The sequence below is a fragment of the Notolabrus celidotus genome, chromosome 3, assembly GCF_009762535.1.
Source record: "Notolabrus celidotus isolate fNotCel1 chromosome 3, fNotCel1.pri, whole genome shotgun sequence".
NCBI lineage: Eukaryota > Metazoa > Chordata > Actinopteri > Labriformes > Labridae > Notolabrus > Notolabrus celidotus.
Genome location: NC_048274.1, coordinates 29,760,253 through 29,781,996, shown reverse-complemented (window position 1 = coordinate 29,781,996; position 21,744 = coordinate 29,760,253). Strand labels below are relative to the sequence as shown.

The 21,744-nt window shown below is 39.1% G+C and overlaps 1 protein-coding gene across 3 annotated transcripts in view; it reads right to left on the bottom strand.

Moving 5' to 3' along the window:
* luzp2 (leucine zipper protein 2) overlaps positions 1–21,744 on the bottom strand; it is a 281,322-nt gene that overhangs the window by 84,546 nt on the left and 175,032 nt on the right. For 2 of the 3 annotated variants that reach the window (XM_034680633.1, XM_034680632.1), the window contains exons 2-4: positions 16,795–16,912; positions 11,742–11,812; positions 5,682–5,763 (exon numbers count right to left, since the gene is read on the bottom strand). In XM_034680633.1, the coding sequence (XP_034536524.1) occupies positions 5,682–5,763; positions 11,742–11,812; positions 16,795–16,912 (271 nt within the window). The remainder of the gene's footprint in view (positions 1–5,681; positions 5,764–11,741; positions 11,813–16,794; positions 16,913–21,744) is intronic. The other variant, XM_034680635.1, reaches the window with a different exon arrangement.

The window sequence follows — 21,744 nt, the reverse complement described above, 5'->3', positions numbered from 1 at the left end:
GACTACAGGATGATGTACGAGGGACTGACTCAGAGTGGACTACAGAGACTGCATTCGTTGTAATGAAGAAACATGTCATTCGGAGCAACAGTGCAGCTCATTCATGTGATGATTTCAAAGTCTTTGATAACAATGAGGCTCTATGGTGCAGAGACATACGCTCTATCAGGCTTTGGATAAACATAACACTTGTTAGCAGCATCAAGTCATTGTTGATCTCTTGGAGACTATTAGAAATGTAATATCCTAATACTTATATTTTATATTTCACTCTCCTGAAATTAGTTCACGTCGTGCAGAAGCAAACGTTACCAGAAGCAAACAATGCTCCTCCTCTTTTTTGGAGGTTTGTTGTCTTTCACTTTCGAGCAAAGCACCCAGAGGAACTGTAAAGTAGACTGCAGAAGTTGACTCACCTCCCAAAGCAGGGCGTGATCATGTCAAAAGTCATGTTTAGTCACTGCCCTACAAACAAAGTTAAATAGGATGTTCTTTTCTGCAGTTTGTTCAACAAATAAAAATTAAAGGAAGCCATTTCTGCATCAGAAAAATGTTCATGAATGATTTTGACCAAATCGGTGTAAACAGAAAAAAAACAGTGTTGGCATATGATTTAATGTATTTGACTTCTATTAATAATCTATTATATATTATCATATTATTATTATATATTTAGATTATTGGCATAATGTGTCTCCATTTCTTACTGTTAGGCCAGACTTCTGTTTAACTTCTGTTAAAATAACCTCCCAGATAGTATTAGACAAGCCCCGACTCTGACCACTAAGTCCAGACTAAAAACATTCCTCTTTCATGCTGCTTACACTGCTCAGTAATGGATGCAAACCCATTTTTAAACCTTTTAACTAATTTTACATCTTAATTTTTTCTGTAACTACAAACTTTCAATTTCTTTTAACAGACTGAGTTTTAATGAAATTTTGTAACTAAATTTTCTTTCTTTCTTTCTTTCTTTCTTGATCTTACATTTTAAAATATTTCATGTTTTTATGCTTATGTTTGTTTAATGTCATATTTCAAATTGGATATTTTCTGACAAGGTATGGCATTATGGAATGAATCTGATATTGGATCTACAATTAAATGTTGGCATACGGGCATCCTGTGGGGGTGTCAAGAGGTCTAAGCCAGCTTTGGGCTGTGACGAGAGAGAGAGAGAGAGAGAGAGAGAGAGAGAGAGAGAGAGAGAGAGAGAGAGAGAGAGAGAGAGAGAGAGAGAGGGTCAAAAATAACTGGCCACATATAAATCGGAATGTTTTAATTGTTTTCTGTGTGTTTTTGTTGATTTTTAGTGTTCTGGTTTTTGTGTTTAACTCTGTAAAGCACTTTGAATTGCTCTTTGTTATGAATGGTGCTTTATAAATAAACTTGCCTTGCCCTAAAAGAAGTCAAAGCTGAGGCTTTCATTCTCCTGTTATTTGATCCAAGAGATGTGATCAAGTCAGATACAGAAGAACATTCAGCGATCACTTTGTTAAACCTGGACAAGGTAGCATCTATTAGGTCATCAAAGTTCTGTCTTAACTTTTTATAATTTAGCTTATATTTGTGATGTTGGCCCACTCAGATTCAGGGCATAAGAGTATCTCATCATAAATGTAAAGTCCACTATTTCTTATAGAGACACAGAGGCCCCACTGCTGCAATGAAATCCAGTTTTTACTTCTTTAACTGGCCACCCATCATGCCTCAAAGACTCAAACTCAGATAAAAACTCTCTGTCACATATTATATCTCTCTGGAGTCCGTCAAAGTTGGTTTAATATAACAAGTGTTCAGAAATGTTCCATCTGTGAAGCTCTGATAGCAGCACATATGATCCTCTGAGGCATTTATCCTTTTCCACTTCCACTTGATGCCTGATTTAATAGACCATATGCTTATCATGTCAGAGTGATATCTTTGTTTATCAGAGTCTTTATATCAAGAGCTCAGCATTTCTTACTGGTGAAGGCCGGTGCCTTGAGTTCAGCAGCCAGACAGAGGTTCAAGTTCCCAGATGGGGAACTTTGGCTGCCATGGGTTATGGTATATGTTTAAAGGAATAAATTCTCCCTGTGCGAGAGAGAAAGCTAGCTCAGGTTTCTTCTTTCTTTTAGTTCTTCATTCCAGAGAGACGTTTTTTATTAGCCATGTGTCCTTGAGAGAGGTTATCAAGATAGTAGGACAGAGAAAGGGAAAAGATTCATGGGGCCTGTGACCTCAGAGCAGGTATGTACCCCAGGGAACTGTAAACTAAGTCTCGCCAGTTGACTCACATACCCAAGCAGGCATGATAACATCAGGGTTTGACGTTTGAGCCTTCAGTCACCGCCACAGGCCCTGGCAATGGTTGAAAACAATATCCTGCTGCAGAATTCAACTTTTTAGTGAAAAGGAGTAAATGGAGAGGCAAAATAATAACTGCGTCTGCATTCCCCATTCAGTGTGCTGATTGCAACTATTTCTGTCATTATTTCAAGGATTTTTGGGCTCCAAAAATCTGCCGGCTCCCACAGCACCTTCCATAATGGATTTCCAAATGTAAGAATAGCACAGAGAAAAAAAAACAAAGCATAGATTGAGTTTGTGTTTAAATATTGGAGTTGGGTCATGAGCTGCACTGTGTGACTCAGGATGGAAATATCTTTGTTAAACTGGGACTAAAGCACCAACCCTGTGATGGTTCAATTATTTTTTTAAATTGAGTGCTTAGTCGGTCTTGAACTATTTCAACAATCAGTTTTGGACGATTAAACACATTCATCAAAACATTGAACACCTCCAGCATTGACTTTAAGCTACATGCTAACACCAGCATGCTAATATGCTTATAATGACTATGCTAACTTACTGATGTTAGTAGGTAACACTTTACATGTTCAATATATCAAAGTAGCATTTTCAGCATACTATGAATGCTGCTTTGCAAAGACGCATTATCCAAACTTCTGCTGATGGATAGAACAAGAGTGATTCCACCATACAACATAAACCCAACCCGACAGTTTGCATCAAAGTGGTGGACTGACTGACCAACGAACATGGTTATGAATTGCTTTTTCACTGAGTGACTTTTGATAACAGTAGAAAACCCAAGCAATCAAAATGTGAAATAACTCAACTCATTGTATCTGAGAGTTTACTTCCTTATTAAAGGTCAATGGAAATCTGCAAAACACAAAATGCTTACGCCTTTCCCATAACTTTCATTCTATACAGTAACACAAAATCACAAAGGCTTCTTGCTTGGTAAATAAAGATATTTATTACATTGCCTGAAGCTTGAAATAACCAAGTGAACACTCTCAAAACTCCCATATCTATTTGTTATTGGGGATTTCTGCACATTCAATCTTAGATTGTTGTTTCAATTTTGTAAGACAAATTTACAAGCATACTAATGCTCAATCTTAATGTTGATTCTCTCTGGAGGTTCTGTCCAGTTTTCTTTCTAAATTGTTTGTGGACAAAAGGATTCTTCGTAGGATACAGTATTTTAATGTTATGCTAAACGTCTGTGGCATTTGCATGCTGCAGGGGTGTTCTTTTTAATCTTCTAACTCGGCAGGGGCGATAAATACCATTTTACTGAACATAAATGTCAAACACAAACCATAAAACCCTGCAACTGGGATTTGCCAATGGTCTTGGGAAAATGGCAAGAATGTCACTTGAAATGTTGCTGTATTGTTTATTTCAACTGAGCAGATTTATATGCTGATGTATAGCAAACCTTGCAACAGTGCATAATAACAACAATAAGTAAAATAGGAATACTTTGAATGGAACTTTTCATGTGAGAAAAGCAACTCACACTGCTGTACAGCAAGGATTTTACATGCAGTAAGTGTGTCACATAAAGTAGTAATAATGATCATAAAACTGGATTGAATGCCGTTCTTAATGGAGAAAAAGATGCAAATAAAACCAGCTTGATCATCACAGTAACATTCCATACACTGAGTGCTCCACATAAGAGGCAGGGACTATAACAGGACAGGCTTTTTATTAAAATATATACGAATCCCAGAGGAATTCTTAGGCTGCTGTTACGCTGTCAGTGCAGCTGAACAGGCTTCATGTTGATATGTTGAGAAGCAGTTTGGTAGAAGAAGCAGCAGTGGTGGTCTGCATGAATAGCACAAGGATACAAATGCAGGACAATATAGTCGGATAAAGCACATGCATAAACACAATTTTGAATATACAACATCTCTATGGACTAGATACAGCAAATTAAAATGAGCATGTTTCTAGTAGCAAACTTGTGCTGAGGCTCGGACCCAAGAGTTAGATTTAGAGTAAGGTGCTGGAATAATAGAAACACTTTGTGCCCCTGGGGAAGAACAATTTTCTTGCATGGCAACATTTTCCTCTGCAGTTTAATTTCAAATAACTTTTCTTTGACGTAATGATACTGATTTGCTGTCCTGTTGGCTTTCACCTGAACAAATGCAGGTCCATTCGGAGTTCAAGCAGGAAATGATAAACTTATATTGATGGCAACCGAGTTTTATAACAAAAAAATCTAGAACCAGAAAAACTGAACATATTCTACATTACTGTAAATAAATGGCGTGAAATATTGGTATTGGTAGTACAATCAAATAATCAAACAATAAAGTTTGACGACTTGTACATCGTTGTGTCTGTGACGTGCAGAAATTCTCCACCGAAACGCTTGAGGGCAGTGTGGTCCCTCTGATATCCGCGACCTCTGTTTACTTTTCCACAGCGATTCAGACCGTGTTATGTTCATCTACAGCTGATACATGTTGCTGTTTATCATGCAGACATGATTACATGAAGAATAGAGAGGAAGAGATGAAATACACGGCTGATGAGCAGGGATACCGGAAGTGCTGTAAATGCGGGAAAGACAATGCTGCCAAGCGGACCAATCACAGGGCTTGCGGTCCACGTTGATACTACCGGTAGTTACATTTTGGAGGAGGTGCACATCAGCTACGTGCGTAGGCCCCTGCGTAGCTACGGGAGCTATGCAGACCTTCGGCGTAGGCTACGCTGTCGATTCGACACAGAAGTATAAATCAGGCTTTATCTGCAAATATTTGGATCCTTCTAAGTCATGAGGTAAAAAAGTTCAGCTCCAGCTCCTCTAATTGGATCATTTGTTGCTTTTCTTTGTCTTATGTAACCCTAAACTTAAAACATCTGAGTTCCGGAGTGCTGGCAAAACAAAATCAACTTTTTAAACACATTAGCTGGGGCTCTGGGAAATAATGATGAGCTCATTCTTATGTTTACAATTTTTAAAATTGTATTAACCAAGTGTTTAATTGAATCTGCAAGACAGTGTTTAAGATACCTGCTTGAATTTAATTAGAAGTAAAGTGCAGAGGGACCGGGGACCATATATGGAGAGATGAGAATGCAGATACTGTGGATGGAGTGCTGGTAGATAGATGGATAGATAAGTACATACTTAGGATATAATGCCTTTGTCCAATCTTATTAATTTTTGAGTAGGGAGTTTGGATTGGATGAGAGGGACGTAAAGCTTCTCTCGCTGTTCCTAAGAGTTTCAATCAAGTGGTGAGGCGTGGAGGCGAGAGAGCTGACTGCTAGGTAATGAGCGTGGATCACTGAGGGGCCTGTGTGACAGGTGACGGAGCCAGTTAGCTGGGGCCGGATGCTGATGGTCAGGTCTGTCTTACCGTGGCCTGCTGCTTCTCCGCTCTCTCATTTGCCTCATCCAGCTGCTTCTGCAGGGCTGCCTGGAGGGACTTCATCTCCTCTCTGTCAAGTGAGAGGAAAGTGAGAAACACTTGGTTAGCACATCCTCCTCATACTCTCAGAGGCCTCCACTGCTCTGCACGGAATGACTGTCTTAAACATAACACTGTTGAGAGCAATTTTGCACAGAAACGGATTCTCTTTGAGCAATCTTCATTCACTAAACTCTTAGCTCAAAGCACTGTGAGGGACTTTCAGTGTGTATTGATTTTGGCGCCCCCTGTGAACAAAGTGGTACCTGTTATCTTTTTTCTGATCCAGTCCTAAATAAATACAGAATAGAGTCATGTAACACAATAAAAACTCACCCTGCTGTCTTTTAAGAGTCAGTCATATCACTCTCGGTGAATCTATGCTTCAGAAAGCCTGTTTTTATAGCATATTCTGTAGCGCCTCATCTGACACCTACCCTGTGGCAGCATTTACAGGCATCAAAAATAACTGTATTTGGAATAATAACTTGTTTCTTGGTCTTAATTTTCTTTTGTAGGTCATAGAGAGGCACCACTATTAATTTCAGCTTGTTTTATAACCAGATATACAAACTCCTCAGAGGAGCTGTAAGTTCTTTTGAAAGAGGAACAACAGTAAGTGATGATATTGGATTAAAATAAGTGTGTGCCATGCAAATGTTTTGAGTTTTAGGAGGTAATCTGTGCGAAAAAAGAGTAAAATAGTTGATTGTATCAGTCACAGGTTTTGAATCTACAAAATCTATAATTGTCAAAGTCAGAATGCAAACAAACAGGTTAAATTAATACTGGGATTTGAAATGGTGAGATTCTTAAAGGGATGATAAAGAACACTTTTCTTCTGAGTCTTTTTGACATCTGTGCATTTTGATTTTGCCTCTAAACCTAACACCAGACGCCCTCTTTCCACACTTTACTGTGCATGATGGCTTCATCGACGTGTCAACATGGACAGCAGTTCAGCTGCAGTGCTAAAACAGAGCTGCTGAGAGTTTCAAAGGACCACCTATAATGGAGTCTTTCATTAAATTATTTAAAGTTCCGTTTAGAAAAGCATATTGTATGATGTGGGATACATAATATACAGATATGCATAATGAATTTGTAGTGTAAATGTGCAAATGTGCATTATTGCTGGCATGTCGACAAGTATAATTAGACAATTCTTGGCCTAGATTTTAGCTGAGGAGTACAAGTTTCTGAAATGGCAAAATGCTGATCTTATGATGATGCATCCGTACTGCAGCGTGTGACCCGCACTGCTATAGCAGGCTGTGTTGTTTCTCTGGACTATTAACATGGGTGCCAAAATTAAAATCATGAACTTCTTCCAAGTACGCACACTGTTCAGGCGAGCAGTGGCCAAAGCTTTAGAAATTAATAATGTCATCATGCCAACACTAACAGGGGTCTACCTAGGATGTAGTTTTGATATAGTGTGTTTTTTAGTTACTTTCAAGTAACAGAGTTTTGTCACTTTTTTTTTTTCTTCTGGGTTTCTGAGGTCATGTTTTAATATTTAAGGACGCTCTGTTTAATTTAAAGTTTGGTCTGCGGCCAGTGTTTCATGCAAATGGATGGTTTTTGATAACATAATGCACCATTTAGCAAACATTCCAAGACAAATACATACCAAATTGAAAGCAGGACTATATTTTAGGTCAATAAGAACATATATTAAGAAGCTACAGTGTGTAGAATTCATTATGTTGCATTATGTAGTAGCCTATGAGCATTTGCAATGCTCCACGCTGATTTTGTGCATGCTGTGTGAAGACTGGTTTCTCTGCATTTATTAAGTGTTTAACATAAATGTAAATGCATCAGAATGCAATTGGTATTTCAGTACCGTTTGAAGCTCCTGTGCAGAGATAACAGCAATGTGCTCTAAATTATGAATCAAGTGGGCAAGTGATGTGGGTCAGCGAATTCAAAACGCTTGTAGAAATCACATCACACTGCAGCCCAGTTAAATATAAGGTAACAGCCTATTTACTGTTTCCAAGCCTGGCTGTAAGTTTAAGAGCATGTGACGCGGCTGAAGTCGGGCAGCGGTGTAGTCAAGCGGGTGCTTCTTTGAAGGGAATACAGCAACCCTGAATGTTTGTGTGGAAAGGATCTCACTGCTCAACAGCCAGATACTCTTACATTTCATATGCCAATGGGCTTGTCTCTTGGCATAAGTTCAGCCTAGCAAACATTTTCCTCCACGGCGACCAGCCAACCACCCCTGCTTTGGCATTTCATTGATATTCGTATCGCCTGCATCCAAGTCTTGGAAACATTTTGCATAAACAAGATCAACACTGGCCAAGCTGACAGAAAAGGGCACAAGAAAAAGAAGAGATTGACATACCGAGAAAGCACATGGTTATGATTATTGGAAAAGTGAGTTATGAAAGGGTTTGAAGCGAGTGAAAGTGCAGCTGAAATATCACGGCTTTTTATTTTTTTTAAAAACATGACATGTAACATTTTCACAGCCTGAACTTTATATGTTATGTGGTATTTTTGTTGCATTACAGTTCTTTGCAAAATTATTTTCCAGAAAGCAATCAAATCTCTGTTAAGAGTTGTCAAAAATAAATGACTTGCAATGAATCACCTGTCTGAATCCCCCATGATGCAGCCACTTGGTAATCAGACTTGGCAGACATCTAACTCCACGGATAGATTAATACCACTTTGAAAAAGCAGCACTCCACAAATGCTAGCTAGGCAACACAGAGCAGAGCTGTTGCTTTATGGTGTATTAGCTTGATGACATGTGAGAGCTGCCATAGACGGGTGATAGGCTATTGATTGGCTATCAGGATAGTGCACACAGGAGGGCTGGACTTCAATCTGGCTGACATTTCAGACAGCACGAAGGCCACAAATGACTTCTAATCATTGAAAGTCTCATTACACACAACATTAATCAGACAAACCTAACAGGTAAAGCACTTTAGGTAGAGAACACTTGCAAGATTATAAAGCACCTGACATTTGATGTTATTTTTCATATGGAGATTATTTGTGGAATTACATGAAGGGGGTTGATTGGATTATAAATTACCCGCTTGCTTTTCTGTATATTATATTTTACAAGCTGAATGGTCAATGCCTTAGAAAGACCAGCATCAATAATGGTGAACAATCCATCATTTAAAGTGCTGAAAGCTTTTCTTTTTTCAGCAAGTTTCTTCATTTAAATGATCTTACAAGAAAACAACAAGAAAAACAAGAACAAGTTTGAAGGGATGATCAGATTTTCTTTTTCCTCTTGTCTTTGGAGTATTGATAGAGGATCATCTTATCATTACCACTTGTGTTTACTAATCAGGATTCACCAACATTTGAGTGAAAACTATTGATTGTGTTGTTTGTTTCTCCACTGTCAATCAGATCTGATCAAACCTAAATACTTTGATGGGACTTAGATTTAGTTCTTTACCCTTTTGGCTATGCTGTTTATGTTAAAGTGGGGTCCGTACTATATTTCCATCTGTACTGATCTGCACCCTCCCCCCTCTGACAACTTTCGGGCAGCCAATCCCCACATCAACTGATTAATAGCATCCCGCCTAATATGATCACCGCAGGGTTCATGAGGTTCGAAACTGAAAGGGTGCAGATCCCCCACAGAGGCTGGATTTCTTATTTTTTGGGGAACTGAATTCAAAACATTGCTTAAAAGACAACAGAGATATATGTTAAACAGCTAAGAAAACCATTATATAGGACCTTTCAGTAAAAACTCTCTATTCTAAAACTGATTAAATCGAATTTGTGTCAGTTTATAGGTAGATAAAAACAGGTTTACATGAGTTGTTGGACTGTACATCATATCCATCTCCACAGTGTGTTGTATTCAATGTCCTGTTATTCAGCTCCTTCTGCTTGTATGCAATTCAGTGAAATCAAAAGGTCAACCTGGGACCACTGATGTTTCCCCCACTCCGCAACATGCAACGACCCCCCTTTGACATATCCTATGTTGGCTCTTTGGTATTTTATTGTCCTGTATCTATGTCCTCTGCAAGGCCAATTGCCCTTTAGGGACAAATAAAGCTTAAATGGAAAGACATACACACACACACACGCACACGCACATGCACACACGCACACACACACGCACACACATACGCGCACACACACTCACACACACACACACACACACACACACACACACACACACACACACACACACACACACACACACACACACACAAAAACCCTGACAAGGCCGATCATCCTTTTCTTAACATAAAAATAAAGGACTTTTCTTAAGAATGAAAGGATCCAAGGTTTTTTTCTACTGTACTGTATAAGCATCAGTTTTATATTTCAATTTAATATCTGTGAAAAAATGATTTGGCTTTCAATTCGGTCACTTAAAAACTACAGCACCTAGAGTTTTGGCTGCTGTTGCTATGGTTATGAAACAGCAACAGTGAATTAAAACTATGTTACTGAGGCTGTTAACCAGCTGTTAAAGCTGGGGTTGGTAGTCAGATTTAGATACACTTTTTGTTATACTGGTTGAAATGATCTTTATGTCCCAAGGGCAATCAATACATAATGTGTTCTTAAAAAAAGAGCGAAAAAGAGCAGCTATCTATAGCCGGAGTAAACCTGGGAAAACACCAACCAATCACCGCTTTTAGGGTGCAATTTTTTAAACAAATCGAATTTCGTTCTGCCGTTCTGCCCGCCTCCTGCACGTACATTTCCCCGGCGTGCACTCCCCGTCTCCTGCCTCTGCTTCCCCTGACTCTACTGACTGCCTCTCTTGCTCGACCTCGGGCCTGCCCCCTCTGACCCGATGAGGTGATCAGGACTGTAGTCCGGATCAGAGTCTAAAAGGCTCTCACCATGGGGGCTCTGACAAGCAAAAGAATTAATGACGTTCAGTAAGTCCTACAGAAATTTATATTGTAGCGTCCGTCGAGACGCTGTAGGGATGACAAGCCGATCCGTGAACACGTTGAGCTTTACTAACCGGTCACTGTGGGCCGTGATCACGCCAACCAACAAAGTAACAATCAATGTTTGAATGAATGAAGAACTTCTCCTCTTGTCTTTCCTCTCTCTGGCTCACACACTTTACACCTCTCCTGATGCCTTCACTAACCGTCAACACTGTAGGAATTAAGAGCATCTACACTGAACACGTTTAACAAACAGTAGAGCTGTTACAGTATTATATGTGTTATAACTTTTCTCCTGATATCGTGTCACTGGTACAACTGAATAATGCATGACAGTTGTGAGTACTAACAGCAGCCATATTTGTTTGTGTTTTTAACTTTCACTATGATAATGTTTTGGTGAGGACCGGTTTTGAATCTGTCACCATCATATGTTCGCGGGGCGTCGTTTTGGAGGAGCTCCGAGGGGAGGGGGAGGGGTTAGACGGAGTCCTGAGGAAATGCTCCATTAGAACTCATGCTAGTTTTCCGTGACTACCAACCCTAGCTTTAATGCCTCCAGTAACAGTATGAAACAATGTGGTTGGATGCTTCTGCTTTTGAGGAAATGCACCTCGGAAAATGTAGTCATCATGTACCCTGAATGTTTTACATAAGGCTTTTACCTTTGACTGTTTATCAAAAGAGACAGATATTTTCTGACACTTTGTTCATTTTTGGTACAGATGACTCAAGCTGGAGAGCTTCAGGCCCATCCAGGCTGTAGAGAAACTCTGCGTCTGAGTCATGTAACATTGTCTGATTGAGACTTTTGTATCCAGGTGTGCCTAAAATAGCTCCTTACACTTTTCAACTCTTTAGAGCCTCACTTAAGATCTAACTCAAAGTGTGAACAGGCTTAAATATGTAGTTAATACAATGAAACGTTACATAACACATAATTTAAAGTGAAGCTGGCAGTGCTGTGGATTTGATTAATTCATCAGCCATTACTGATGGCTATTACAAATTCCCAACATGCATTTAAATGACATTTATGGGCTGCACAACAGTGTAGGTGACTCGTGTCAAAGTCATTCATGTTGCCTCACTTTACCTCTGTTTGTGGCTGAGCTCCAGAATCCTCTGCACATCCTTCTTAGCCACTGAGTCATCGTTTTTCAGCGACTAAAAGAGAACAGAAGACACACTGTCATGTAATATGCAAAAGTTTGTCTTTCCTGGAAAACAAACTCCAAAATAAGACCTACTTCAAAGCTCCTACAACAGTCATGGCACGGTAAATATACTGCATAAGCTCGCCTTGAAGTGTACAGTCAATATATCCAAATGTATCCAGGCTTTTTTCAAGGTTGCAAGTTCCTTAAAGCAAGAGTAAAAAGCTTCTGTGTTAACAATGTGAGTCACAGGGGAGCTACATACTGTAGCAATGTCAAAAGCAGCAGGTTCATGAAGTTTTTGAAGAAAATATTATAAAATAATGAAGCAGATGTAAAATGTTGTTGATGCCTGAAAACATCACATAGCCTATAACAATCTGAAAGTATAACGAGGGTACAGGCAGGCGAGCAGACTGGGTTCAGATGGCGCCTCAGCACCTGCCTGATGGGTAATTATAGATTAGTGAAGTCTCTGATCGCCCAACAAGCCCTCCAAGATATTTTTTATTTGTTATGAGCTGAACAGTAATTTCCAGACTTCTAAGAAAAGGTGGACTCAAAGGGAGTGATAGCTTCTCTTTAAATTATGCTTGAAGGAGGTAATTAACACCGCATTTCCATAAACCCAGTTTCCCCTTGTCGCAGAGGAGTTGTTTCTCCCCCTCCCTCTGCAGTCCCTCGCTTCACTTCATGTACATTTAGAACAGCGGAAGGAGCCAGCAACTGCTCTTGACAATACAGAATGTATATTCCCTTCAGACGAGCTCATATATTATGTTAAAACATTGTGGTAAGAAATATAAAAAAGAGCTTAAATCAGCTCATGCTCTCTATCTCTTTTGATATCCTCTTAAATTCTGTGATTTGTACCATTTGTCACTAAGTCCCCCTTCATCTCTGTGAACAAAACAGGGGGAACTAAGCTCATTCCACAAAAATGAACAGGCCTTTTTTTGTCATGTGAAACCAGAGTTATGGTTGCAGAGAACATAAAAGTTTACAATTTGGATTAATTTCGAGTTTTAGGTTTGGATGTCCGGATTCCTCAAATACACATCCAGGACATTTTCCAAAGCAAACCATAGATGCAACAGTGCTGCAGCCTGACAGGTCCACAGAGAGCGCTGGTTTCCCATTCATTACACTGTCATGAAATTCATATCACAGTTGAAGCATTCTTGAAATATTCAGTACAGTCCATCACACTCATCAGTGTAAGCTCTCTGTTACTTAGATTCTTCTGGCTTGTTTACTCATTTGGGTAACATGATTTTAATTTGTAATGAATAGAAAAGTTTCTTGGGAGTTTTTTCTTTCTAGCGACTTCGACTCCTTTTAAAGAAGTCCAATGAGAAAAAGAAGTGGCCCAGACGTAAATCTAAAACAGGAGGTGTTTGAATCAGTTTTCACTGACTGTTTTTTTAATTTCTGTGGCTCTTTTCTTTACTTTGTCTCCATTTTTTTGCACCATATTAAACAAGCCATTTAATTTTATACCAAACTTGGCTCTGTGTTTTGTTTTGTAAAATGAAAAGGGTTCTGTTACGGTAATGTTTACATGTGAATTTGGAGGTGATTTACAGTGCCCACATTTCTTAAGTCCAAATTAAGTGGAGACAACGTCTCTAGGATCACATAACTGTCCTTTGCATATACACATGTTATTTTGCTATACCACTGTTTCATTTTAAATACACAAATAACATGATATGAGGGTCTACTCCATGAGATCACTGACAAGCGAGTGAACCCCTGCAGGTCATATGACTACAACATGAATGTAACTGTCAAAACAGCTCCTTTTTACTCATGTTCACTTGTCACATGATGTTACTTGTCAAAGTACAATCCAAATTGTTGCCAAAGCCTGCGGTAAGGTGCAGGGCAAGTGAAGTCCTATAATTGTACTTCCTTTATAAGATCTAACCCGAAGCCACTGCCAAGATAAATCCCCCATCACATAAAGCTTCATTATTAGGGTCCCTGACCTCCACCTGTGGGCAACTCATTAAAACTATGAACACTTGCTCCGTCAAATCTTTCCAGAAATACTAAACGCCTCCCCCTGTTGACTTGATTCTTTTTTAAAGTTGATTATTTTTATGTAGATGATGTTTTCCCCCAGAAGAATAGATTAATTCAACAGCACACCAAATCTGAATCAACCTCTGGCCTGCTCACCATGCTGGCTCAATGCCCGGGGCCATGATAGATGCCAACCTAGCTCGCCTGGAGTGAATAGACATCAAAGCGTGCCTTGGGGAGGATGATAGCCAGACTACATGAGCTGGTTCCAGACACATGGGTCATCTCTCCCCGATACACAGAAATTCAAGGAGAAGTCAGCATATCAATTTCCTGATTACTGATTTTCTGACAATTCAATTGCCTGGGAAAAGTTGCCTGAAGCTTTTAAACATCAACACCCTGCACGGAAGGAAACATCACTCAAACTGCAGCTTTAGGAGTGATGCAGAGAAATTGCACCCAAGGACCAAATGTCACAGAGGGAAACATGTTTTGCAAGATCATTGTCGCACAAACCAACATGACCCCAAATTCTAAATAATTAAATATCTGAATGTATAATTGGGTTTCTCTTCATTTCATGTCATTGCCAAGAGCTGTAATGAAGTTGACCCAAACTGGCTGGTGAGAAGTGATGTGCAGTATCTGCCACAGAGATAATTGTATTTTGAGAAATGCTGGCAGAATTTTAATATCTACGGTATAATAAGGTACTTTACTTGATAAGATGTCTAAGACCAGTGTTTGGAGTAACTAACAGTTTCCTGCCTGTGCAGCAGGGTCAAGAGTCCTCATTATCATCCAGCTAAATTTGTCTTTTGAACCCAGTTTTATTCGTTTCTATTATACAGAATCACATTCTCACACTCAGAGCTGCGGTGTGTAATTTTGCTGTTTTTACAGCATATTTTAACAAGGACAGAAAGTGGGGTGACAAAAACTGGCATGTGTTGCAGATTTGAATAAACAAACAAACAAACAAATAAACAAAACATCAAAAACCTACATGGACAACTCATGGGAGCCTCAAAAGATATCACATTGAAATACAAGTAAATGTAAACCTTGAATTTAAGCTCTTGTGAAGGAGCAATTTTGGCGTCCTCTATGGACAACTTATGTCTTTTTTACCTTCTCCTTTACATGGTAGTGTTTTCTGGCAAAAAATATCATCATGCTTTCTTTAAACTGGGGGGGGATTCAGTTGTTACAGCAACACAGACATGAGTACAATCAAGAAGAAGTTTCAATAAGTAAAAATAAAATAGATAAATAAAGATAGAATACAATTTAGATATATACAATATTTCAGCATATTTCAAGACGTATGTCTGAGGTCATGCAGTATCAGGTCCTTGAAAACATTACAGTCAACGTGAGCACTTACCACATTCTCAAAACTTTGTCTGAACTTTTGTATGACTCTTTCCTCATGTTTTGTAGCTCAGGCAATACTCATGATAACATTGTTTTAGTCACACAGCTGAAGATGGGTTAGATAGGGCATACAGCAGTGTCACTAACCAATATGCAATAATATTATCATCATGATTATGCCTAAGATACTCTTTAGTATCATCATGTACATTTGTGTTTAATATCATGTGCTAAGTTTTTTCACTAGCTCTTAGTATACCTGCTAATGGTTGATGACATGTCGTTACTTTCCATTTATCTTACTTTTGTTACGTTTAAGGTACTTTTCATGCAATTCTCTTTTGGGCACTTTGTTTTTGCTTTAGTCTCCTACATGTTAAATTTACAATTTTATACACCGTATTTTTTTATTCCACATGTAGGCTTATTTGATGCTCTATGTCAACATTGAGATATTGGAGCATTGTGGATTTCCTTCAGGATTAACTACAATCTGTCTTATCTATCTAATGTAATATAATGATATTTCAGATATACTGCAGAAACACTCACATCCTTACTTTTACCACAGTTGTATTACAGATGTCATGTATTTATCTGAGTTATTTTCATCTACTGACATTTTTCATTGATTTAAGTTCTGATTGGTGGAGCCCTGAGAATTTTTTTATCACATTTCATTATGTTTAAATATTTTTTTACTCAGATTCTATTGTTTGATATTATGGTTATTTTATGACTTGGTGTTAAATTGGATGTCATCATCCAGCAGCAAATACATCTACCCGTGGGTACAGATAAAGTGCCTGGAACCTAATCTTGTCTTGTCTTACTGTGTGTAAACAAGCTAACAGTCCAACACTTTTTGTAATGTAAAAAGGGAAATCAAACATAGGTCCCAAATTAGGGTTTATGTGTTTAGTTTTGGAGGGAAACCAAAAGTGCACACAACTTTATATCCCAGATCAAACTGGAACCAAAGAAGCAGTCTGGAGACTTTAGCTGATGGCCTTGTTTTGGAGATGTTGGTGTATTCTCTGAATGTTGTAGTTATTTTGGTGAGTAAAGTTTAACTGATGATACATTTCAAAGCCTGAGCTTTGAAAGTAAAACACAGGATATAATAACCTGAAGTTTCCTTTTGAGTGCAGTATTAATATTTCAAGTTTAAGACTTTGAGGCCCTGCCAATCTTCCCTATTTTATCTCTTTTATTCCCTCTTCTATAAAACTCCTTGTATCTCCTGTTTTATTCAGGGCTGAGAAAAAGTTTGCTCACAACTAACTGATCTAACTGATCTCCCCATCTGTGCATTCCTTACTCAGCTTCCTCATTTCCAGGTACATATCACATACAAAACAAGGGGTGGGCTCACCAAATTGAAAAGCATTTACACATTAAAGTTTAATGACGGCATGTTGTTGTAAAGCAGATTGATTTAAAAAACGAGAAGAGTCAAGGTTTTCCCAGTGATAAGAAGGATGAAAACAGAGGCAGGAAAATGACCCATGGCCAAGAACTCACGTCCCACTAAGCCTTCTGGCTTTGTTGTATCTTTCAGAAGGAAACAGTAAAAAGTCCAACCTGAAGGTTGCCTTTTATGCTGTCCAACTCCTTTGAAGTCTTGGAGAGCTGGTGCAGGATGCTGCTTCGTTCACTGAAGACTTCCTTTAGCCTCTTCTCCAGCCCATCGTAGCTTTGTCTGTAGAGAGAATGAGAGAGGGAGACAGAGAGATAGAGAGATAGAGAGATAGAGAGAGAGAGAGAGAGAGAGAGAGAGAGAGAGAGAGAGAGAGAGAGAGACTTCCCCATTAAACGTCTGCCACCGGCTGAGAGAATTCACTCTTTATTGGCACCTTCAGGAGAAAAGGTGTTTTAAACTGGATTAAAAGCACCATCTTTAAAGCTAAAGGGTAAAGCAATAGGGGAGAAAACTAATATCTACTCAGCACAGTCCCATGATGAATAAAGGAGGACAGAGAAACTTCTCTTCCTTTCAATCAGCCAATTTAGTGAGGGCTCGTTTTACTGAGATAGGTCTTTTGACCAGAGGTAAGCCCCGTCATATCCATTCAAATATTCATGTAGTCCATCCAATTATATAGAGAAAAATTGTGCAGGGCACATTTGTCAAATCCTGTTTTTTTATTGCAGAACTGAACTCCTTTGAATGTCCTGCAGAGACATTCCTGTCTTTTGTTTCTGATCTTCCAGAGGAAAATATCACTTCATATCATGTTTGCATGGACTCTATATAGCAGTTTTATAGATTTCTTGTTATTTTGAAGGACATCCTGTAATCCACATTAAGTGATGTCGAGAAAATTTGGCACAAAGCACCTTGGGGCACAGACATAAGAGTTGCAGGGACTCTGTGTGCCATATGAGAACAGAGGGGAGGCACTAAAGGTCAGGAGTTGGCTAAAATATGACCCGACACATTTGGCATTTGGTGGCCCCATTTCCTCTTTACCCTTTTAATTGACACCATCAGAGATAACAGAGGATGAGTCACCATATGTTCCCATTCACTGACGACCCTAATATAAAAAGTGAAAAATCAATTTTCCTTTTAATCTGACATTCTTGTTTACCAACTCAAGGACAGCAACCTTCTCTTCTGGGAGGTGTTTTCATCAGAATGTGGTTACTGTGCTAATAAAAAAGCCTCATGGACATAAATTTCCCCTAAAGCCCATCAATTTGATCACTCTGAAGATCCCCCTGGAGCCTTCTCATTGTAATTGTTTATATTAGCACAGCAGACCCCTCCACTCCACTCCTCTGCTGATAACAGATAGGGAGCTGACATGTAAAAAGAGAAGTGTAATCGTAGATCTGGAGTCAACGTGTATAGGAAGGAGAGCCATTTTTCCAGCCAGTAAAAAGCTGTGCTTTGATAGGAGAGGGGTCAATGAGCCTCACTGTGGTTCACACGGGCTCCTTTTCACCTCGGCTATTGCTTTGCAACTGACGCAAGACAAAGAGACTCAGGTGACAACTTTTCTGACAGAAGGAACACAAAATGAAAGTTTAGCCAAAGAATGTAACAAATAATAAATGTTAAAATCAATTTGACATTTAGATATATTGTATACTAATAGATATACAGTATAAAATCATGTAAACTCTGCTCTGGTTGCAGTAACTGGATATACTGTATCAGGGATATCATTAAAAAATATATACATATTTTGTCAGTGACAATTTTACTTGGAAAATTGTAATACAATATTTTTTGTGAAAGTCATTAATTGTGTGTACGTGCTATTCTTTGGTGATGGGGATAATGTTTAGGAATGCCAAATATGGTTGAGCAATGTTTCAGTCTATACACAAAACCAACAATTGCTCTAATAATAGTTAAAGTTTTATACTATATACAGGAGGAGGTTCATAGCCTGTAGTGGACTATGCCTTGTGATGCCGAAGACAAAATACTATTCTGATAGGCGATGACATATTGTGCTGGTGGAGCTAAGTCATGTACAGAAATGATCTGGCTGGTGGACACGCAAGACTGACATCACAACTCTTCTGCTACCCAACAACTTACTGATAAAACGTTGAAGATCCCTCATTTCAGTACAATCTACAACAGATCAGATTCTTGTGTTGGTATGAAGCAGACTCATGTGGCAATAGAAAGTTCCAGTACTCAGTGTTCACTATGTTTTCTCTTGCTGTTCCTCCACTGCTCTGCTAATAAAACACAACAGGAGCCGGCATTTGTGAACAGAGCTTTTGAAAAACTAGGCTTAAAAAATCACTTCTGTGCACTTTAAAAAAAAAGTGTCATACAGCCGCACATTAGTCATTTTAGCCAACACACTTAAGTATGATCATTACTGTGAGTTATGGCTAATATCTAAACAATGATTTATTTCCTAACATATCGTTCACCCTTGAACAGAAGCAAAGTTTGAAAATCTGGGTCATAGCCAATAAATAATCAAAACATCAGTGCATACTAACACAGCCAGAGATATTCAATTCTTTATTACAAAACTATGCAAAAGATCAAAGAATTCTCTCTGCTAACGTTCTTTTGCAATCATAAACTCCAGATGACAGCAACAGCTTTAAGCTAAGCATGTGCAGAGGATCTTGCTGAATAAGTCCTCACTTAATTCCTCCAGCTAGTCACAAATCTTTCACTGAAGTACCCTTTTACATTCATCATTTTTAAAGGAGAACCTGGTTAACCATTCCTCACTTCTTACTGTACTTCTAAAAATAATGAAATGCCCAAGGATGGAGCCAAGTGCTGCCACGATATTCTTCATCCGTGGCTTTGATTCAGCCTGGGCCATCTTCCAAAAACCCTGCACACCCCATGTCATAGATGCCAGCAGCAGATCATACACAATAACACATAAATCACTAATAAAAAAGCAACACCTGCGAAATAAATAAATAACACAGCATACTGAATCCCACACTTGACTCGCCACCATATGGCATTGGCGGGAAATTTATTGCAGGTTCATGCAACGGTTGAAGATGAGGTGAGAGATTCCTCCCTGTCTGCCATATTATTCATCACCCAGCGGAACAGGTCCCTGGGTATCTGTGGAATGAGTAAGAGCCATAATTTGAGGCCCACTGACACAGAAACATGCACATCACATGGTTCTTGGATAGAGTCTTTACTTTTTTTTTTCTCTCTTACCAAATCCACTATTATCCACACGCTCATTACAACAATTGGTAGCAGCTGCACGATTACACCATGACACCCTAAGGGTCCAGTGTTCTATCTGCGCCCTCCCAAACAAAGGTTGCCATTTTTCAGGGCGAAGAAATGAAATGCTGGGGATCAAAACGCCTGACAAAAAGGCTTATGAACAGAAATGGCACCACCAGGCACTCAGTCATAAAGCAGTGGAGATGAGATAATGAAATCTTTCATTTCAGACATCTGCACTTTGAAATCAGTTCCTGACCGTCCTCATGAAACTCATCAAACTCCCCTGACTGAGGGGGAGGCATCATTTATTGGATCCGATTGAGAACAAATATTTCTTTACCCTTGGAGTCACAGCAGGTCTCTGAGTTATATGACGCTGACCCTGCAGTGTGAAATAGAACTGCTGAGGCTAAAGGAAATGCCACTGAACGCTATAGTCAACATTCAAGCAATGGCTCAATAAAGTACGCCAAGGCTGTAACATCAGGCCTCACTGGGAGAGCTGCAGGAGCTCGGTCCACTGTTGATAAGGGTTAGCCTGTAAACTCTATTATTGTGTTTGGATAGGAAGGTGTACGTGTGGATTTGCTTGACAGCCTTGTAACATATTTACAAGAAGAAGAGGGTCTGCATTTGTAAGTCCTGAAGCCTATAACCTGCTCTTGACATAAAGATAATCTAAAAACAAGAGATCCAATTTCCATAACCATGGACTATAAACAAGAAATAGACAACCATTTTAGAGTTTTCATGTTGGTCTTTTGGTTGCTGCCATCTTGTTATATTGGAGCCAGAAGTGACCATGGGTGAGAGGGTGGGCATTGAGAAAAGTTTGCAATGACCAAGCCTTCAGCTGGGGGCGGCAGTAGCTCAGTCTATAGAAACGTGGCTTGGGAACCAGAGGGTCACTGGTTCAAGCTTGGATCAGGTTTGTAAACTGGGCTAGTAGCTGGAGAGGTGAGTGCATACTACTGAGGTACCCTTGAGCAGGGCACCCTAGCTCTAGCTTGGCTTGCAAGATGCAAGGTCACCACTTTGGAAATGCTGACTCAGCCTAACTTTCAGTCATTGAAACCTTAAAATCTACAAAACTAATGGCTCATTTCTCAATCTTCTACAGGTTGCTGCTTGCTTTAAAACTAGTTGAGGCTCCTCCAGCTGGCCACAAATAAGAATTTATGTTTTATGTATTTACACATTGGCTTCTATATCAGACCTGGATGCTACATCCATGTCTTAAATCAAGTCTTTGCTTTTGACCCAACCCATTAACATGCTGTAGGTTCAGCCATGGTAAGACAGTTTAAAGTAGTACAGTCTTGCAGTTTGATTCTGTCCTGCCTGATTTCATTTATTTTTGTATCCAAGTACATGAGTTGAAGAACACTAACGAGAAGCAGTTCTTAAAGTCAAACTATATTATGTAAACAGTGCAATAACATTACACTGAAAGCCCTGCAGCGTGTATTGATAGTTTGAAATAAAGGTGAAGTGAGGAAAGCAGAGGGCAGCCTGCATTAATCTCACAGTCATTTGAATCCCATTTGTACTTATTCGGTTTCTTCACCTCCTTTTCATCATCTTTATGTGTGTGGCATATTAATCCATTCTCCATCTCTTTCATTCTTTATTAAACTTTTGTATGCTTCTGGAGCTTTCTGAATATATGAATCACACCTCTTCATGTTTTGTTCTTTCTGCAAATAGAAAATGTATTTGTTTTAAATGGTAACCATCACAGAAAGATGACTCTAAATTTAAAGCAATAAGTAAAACTTTACACAAGGGCATTCATGATATCACCCTCGGTCTTCAGCTTGGCAATTAGCTGCAGTAAAATAATC